This window comes from Podarcis filfolensis, assembly GCF_964270895.1.
Source record: "Podarcis filfolensis genome assembly, chromosome: 12".
Taxonomy (NCBI): Eukaryota; Metazoa; Chordata; class Lepidosauria; order Squamata; family Lacertidae; genus Podarcis; species Podarcis filfolensis.
In genome coordinates, this window is record NC_139614.1 from 7,364,623 (window position 1) to 7,369,494 (window position 4,872).

Sequence of the window (4,872 nt, forward strand, 5' to 3'; positions counted from 1 at the left end):
GGGTAAAAAATATAAGCTTCCAAGAATATGCATTGTCTCCAGAGAGACGTCTGGAATTTTGTCAAAGGGCATATTCACTTTCAATGATCACTTGGGGAATTTTTCATAATTAACATTATATCTATTAACAAGATGCAGTTTCCCTGGCTGCAAAGGCTGCCCTCTCACCAGAGGAGAAATAGATCCCCCCCTTCTATGCCTTGTGTAGGTGCTGTTATACAGCCCTATAATGATGATGCAATTAGCCTACGTTTTAATCACAGGAACACTTACAGTACACCCAAGGTTATATTAAATCTACCTTTTTCTTCAAGGACTTCAGTGGGAATGCATTCAAAAGTATCATGCACAAAAAGAAATATAGCAGAGGCCAGTTCACTGTATTGTGCGACAACATTCCTAAGTGCCTCCATCACTTGGAAATGGACCAGTTCCAGAGCTACAACTGCAGGCCCAAGGGGCTGCCTGCGATCCAAAAGGTTGCGCTGTAAGCAGCCTCTCCGCCTAGGGTGGAGTCAGGGGCAGACATTGCTAATGCGGTGCCTGCAGGGAGGACAAAATTTGGCAAATCCCCCCTCCCATCGTATTTATTATTTTCACAATAATTCATTTTGGTACAGTTGCTTTTTTATGGCTATTTATTTATTTATTTATTTATTAGTAGTTCTAGGCCTCTTTTCATTCAAATGAATCCCAAAGCAGCTTACAAACAATACATTGTGGAAACATAACAGAACATACTAGAACAGGGCAAATGCAGCCTAAATCATATGAAAACATAAAGCATCTGTAATATCTTCTCAGTTGGTACCTGTATAAGTATAGGCATTTAAATTATTATTATTATGCCCCCTTAGCTCGCCACCTTATATCTGGTACTGGTGGGGTTTTCTAGACTAGACTATACCTTTGCAAGATGATGGCAGGTATGGCTTCTCCCAGGGTTTCCCAGGTTATAAACAGATGCCTCTACACCTAGAGCCAGGGGTGCCCACTTGAATAAACTATTGAGGGAGCCCATGTAAACCCCACCCCACATAATTGATTACATGATGCGGTGCATGCACACTATTTGAATGGCAATGCCCATCAACTTGGGAGGGGCAACTCACTCAGATCTTTGTGGGGGGGGGCAAAGGGACCTCAGCCCTATTAGTTGGCTGCACAGAGCAGTACAGTGGTACCTTGGTTCTCAAACGCCTTGGTTCCAAAATGCCGAAAACCCGGAAGTAAGTGTTCCAGTTTTTGAATGTTTTTCAGAAGTCGAACGTCCAATGTGGCTGTCGGCTATTGTTTCCAGGGTGCCTGCACCAATCAGAAGTTGTGCTTGGTTTTCAAACATTTCAGAAGTCAAATGGACTTCCGGAATGGATTAAGTTTGGTGCTTTTGTTTTTGCTATTTATTTTGCGTTTTTGTTTTTGAGGCTTTTTCGGTTAATTTGTTTTTGTGACTGTGTGGAACCCAGTTCAGCTACCGGGTTGATGGTGTGACTACAGAAATGGATAAAAGCCCCCCATCCAAACAATGACTATCATCAGTGCAGGTAAGAAAAAAAAATATTTTTAACTTTTATCATCTATAATACCGCCTTATTTATTTTATAGTACGGTACATTGATTATTGAAAGGGACGTGGGTGGAGCTGTGGGTTAAATCACAGAGCCTAGGACTTGCCAATCAGAAGGTTGGCGGTTCAAATCCCCGCGATGGGGTGAGCTCCCGTTGCTTGGTCCCTGTTCCTGCCAACCTAGCAGTTCAAAAGCACGTCAAAGTGAAAGTAGATAAATAGGTACCGCTCCGGCGGAAAGGTAAACGGCTTTTCCGTGTGCTGCTCTGGTTTGCCAGAAGCAGCTTAGTCATGCTGGCCACATGACCCGGAAGCTGCACGCCAGCTCCCTCGGCCAATAAAGCGAGATGAGCACCGCAACCCCAGAGTCGGTCACGACTGGACCAAATGGTCAGGGGTCCCTTTACCTTTTTACATTGATTATTGCTTTCATTTTATGGACGAATCGTCTCGTTAGATAGTAAAAGTCATGTTAAATTGCTGTTTTAGGGGTTGCTCTTAAAAGTCTGGAACGGATTAATCTGTTTTGCATTACTTTCTATGGGAAAGCATGCCTTGGTTTTGGAAAGCTTTGGTCATGGAACAAACCCCCGGAACAGTTTAAGTTTGAGAACCAAGGTACCACTGTACAGTACACTGTACAGTGGTACCTCGGGTTAAGAACTTAACTCATTCTGGAGGGCCGTTCTTAATCTGAAACTGTTCTTAACCTGAAGCACCACTTTAGCTAATGGGGCCTCCTGCTGCCGCCACGCCGCCAGAGCACGATATCTGTTCTCATCCTAAAGCAAAGTTCTTAACCTGAAGCACTATTTCTGGGTTAGCGGAGTCTGTAACCTGAAGCGTCTGTAACCTGAGGTACCACTGTACAATATTGCCCACTGGGGAGAGCTCTCTCAGACTGTGGGCTCCCCATTTTAGCAGGAGAGGGCAGGGGCTGCAGCGGTTTCCCTCGTGCGAAGCGGGCGCTCTGCCCCAAAAGCCGCCCTGGGCTGCAGTGGCGTAGCGTGGGTTGTCAGCACCCGGGGCAAGGCAAGTAATTTGCGCCCCCTAACCCGTGGATTTGCCCTAGCCCCAGATGTTGCGCCCGGTGCGGCCGGCCCCCCCTGCACCCCCCACGCTACGCCACTGCTGGGCTGGATCAGGGCCAAAACCCCGACCATCCCTTCCAGTGGCGTAGCGTGGGGGGTGCAGGGGGGGCCGGCCGCACTGGGTGCAACATCTGGGGTTAGGGCAAATCCACGGGTTAGGGGGCGCAAATCCACGGGTTAGGGGGCGCAAATCCACGGGTTAGGGGGCGCAAATCCACGGGTTAGGGGGCGCAAATCCACGGGTTAGGGGGCGCAAATCCACGGGTTGGGGGCGCAAATCCACGGGTTAGGGGGCGCAAATCCACGGGTTAGGGAGCACTAATCCATGGGTTAGGGGGCGCGAATCCACGGGTTAGGGGGCGCGAATCCACGGGTTAGGGGACGCAAATCCACGGGTTAGGGGGCGCAAATCCACGGGTTAAGGGGCGCAAATCCACGGGTTAGGGGGTGCAAATCCACGGGTTAGGGGGCGCAAATCCACGGGTTAGGGGGCGCAAATCCACGGGTTAGGGGGCGCAAATCCACGGGTTAAGGGGCGCAAATCCACGGGTTAGGGGGCGCAAATCCACGGGTTAGGGGGCACAAATCCACAGGTTAGGGGGTGCGAATCCACGGGTTAGGGGGCGCAAATCCACGGGTTAGGGGGCGCAAATCCACGGGTTAGGGGGCACAAATCCACAGGTTAGGGGGCGCAAATCCACGGGTTAGGGGGCGCAAATCCACGGGTTAGGGGGCGCAAATCCACGGGTTAGGGGGCACAAATCCACAGGTTAGGGGGTGCAAATCCACGGGTTAGGGGGCGCAAATCCACGGGTTAGGGGGCGCAAATCCACGGGTTAGGGGGCGCAAATTACTTGCCTTGCCCCGGGTGCTGACAACCCACGCTACGCCACTGATCCCTGCCGTCTAGGGAGAGAGGCTCGGCCGGCCAGCGAGCTTGAGAGAGCGCGAAGGCTGCCCAGCGTGTGCGCGCCCGCCCGCCCGCCGGCCCGCCAGTCCCGCTGCCTCCGACGGGCCTCGTTGCGGCTCCGCCAGCGGCGCCCGCGCGACGAGGCGCCCTACCTGGAGTCGAACTTGGCGCCGTCGGGGAAGGTGCCGTGGTAATGGTAGCGCACGAAGTCGCCGTCGCGGACGGTGCGCGGGCACTCGCGGGGCACGTAGCTGCGCTCCACCAGCACGTCCTTGCCGTCCCACGGCGGCTCTCCGGCGCCCGGCACCGGCGGGGCCTGGCACGCCGCGCAGCTCACCAGCAGCGCCAGCAGCAGCGGCGAGAAGCAGCAGCAGCCGCGGCGGCGGCGTCTCCTCCGGCCGGGCGGCATTCCTGGCCCTTCCATGGCGGCGGCGCGAGGAGCGGGGAGGCGGAGGTCCTGCGCCCAAATCCCGGCTTCCCAGAGCTGCAAACGTGGAGAGGGGCGGAGGAAGGAGGAGGAGGAGGAGGGTCGGCGGGAGAAACGGCCGGCCGCGGCTTCTCCGCTTGCAGAGCCGGCGGGAGGAGCCAGCCCTGAGGGGAGGCGAGGCAGGGGGACGTCGAGGAAGAGGAGGGCCTGGGAGACCAGGCGGGGGCTTGAGGGGAAAACTGAGGGAGAAAAGGCCCAGCAAAGGGGAGCCGCCAATAGTCGAGTCAAGAGTCAAGCTGCTCCTATTTTTCCAGTTACAGATAGGTAGCCGTGTTGGTCTGCCATAGTCAAAACAAAAAAAAATTTTTCCTTCCAGTAGCACTGGAAGGAAAATCTTAATCTGAAACTGTTCTTAACCTGAAGCACCACTTTAGCTAATGGGGTGCTACTGGAAGGAAAAAAAAATTTTTTGCTCCTATTTTGTTAGCTAAAAAGTGGAAAACCCGAGAATTGCCAACAAATGGCAGATGAAGATGATGGATTTTTCGGAGTCGGCGACCCGGAGGAGGAGTATCGGGAAGAATGGAATAAACTTAATAATTATTTAGTTAAACATGTTAAATTGACTGAAAGGAGCTGGCAGATAATTGGCTTAGGATTTTATTTATGTTAAGTGAGGAATGAATATGTTTGATTTCATAACGTGAAGAGCTAAGGATGTGAATGCTGAAGTGAAATTTGAGAAGAGCTGCGCTTTGGAAAACCGTTAAAAGGATAGGCGATGAAATTCAGCCAAGGGGAAGCGGGGAAGTCGCTTAACAATGTGAATGAGTGCAATTTTCAAGAAGGCTATGGTTTATGTTTGTTTTATGTGTTC

At 52.1% G+C, this 4,872-nt stretch overlaps 1 protein-coding gene across 2 annotated transcripts in view; it reads right to left on the minus strand.

The window, feature by feature from the left end:
* The window catches only part of FKBP9 (FKBP prolyl isomerase 9), a 16,982-nt gene extending 12,825 nt beyond the window's left edge, over nt 1–4,157 (minus strand). The window contains exon 1 of one of the 2 annotated variants that reach the window (XM_083578039.1): nt 3,721–4,157. In XM_083578039.1, the coding sequence (XP_083434165.1) occupies nt 3,721–3,992 (272 nt within the window). In that variant the 5' untranslated portion in view covers nt 3,993–4,157. The remainder of the gene's footprint in view (nt 1–3,720) is intronic. The other variant, XM_083578040.1, reaches the window with a different exon arrangement.
* Between the last annotated feature and the right edge of the window lie 715 nt (nt 4,158–4,872).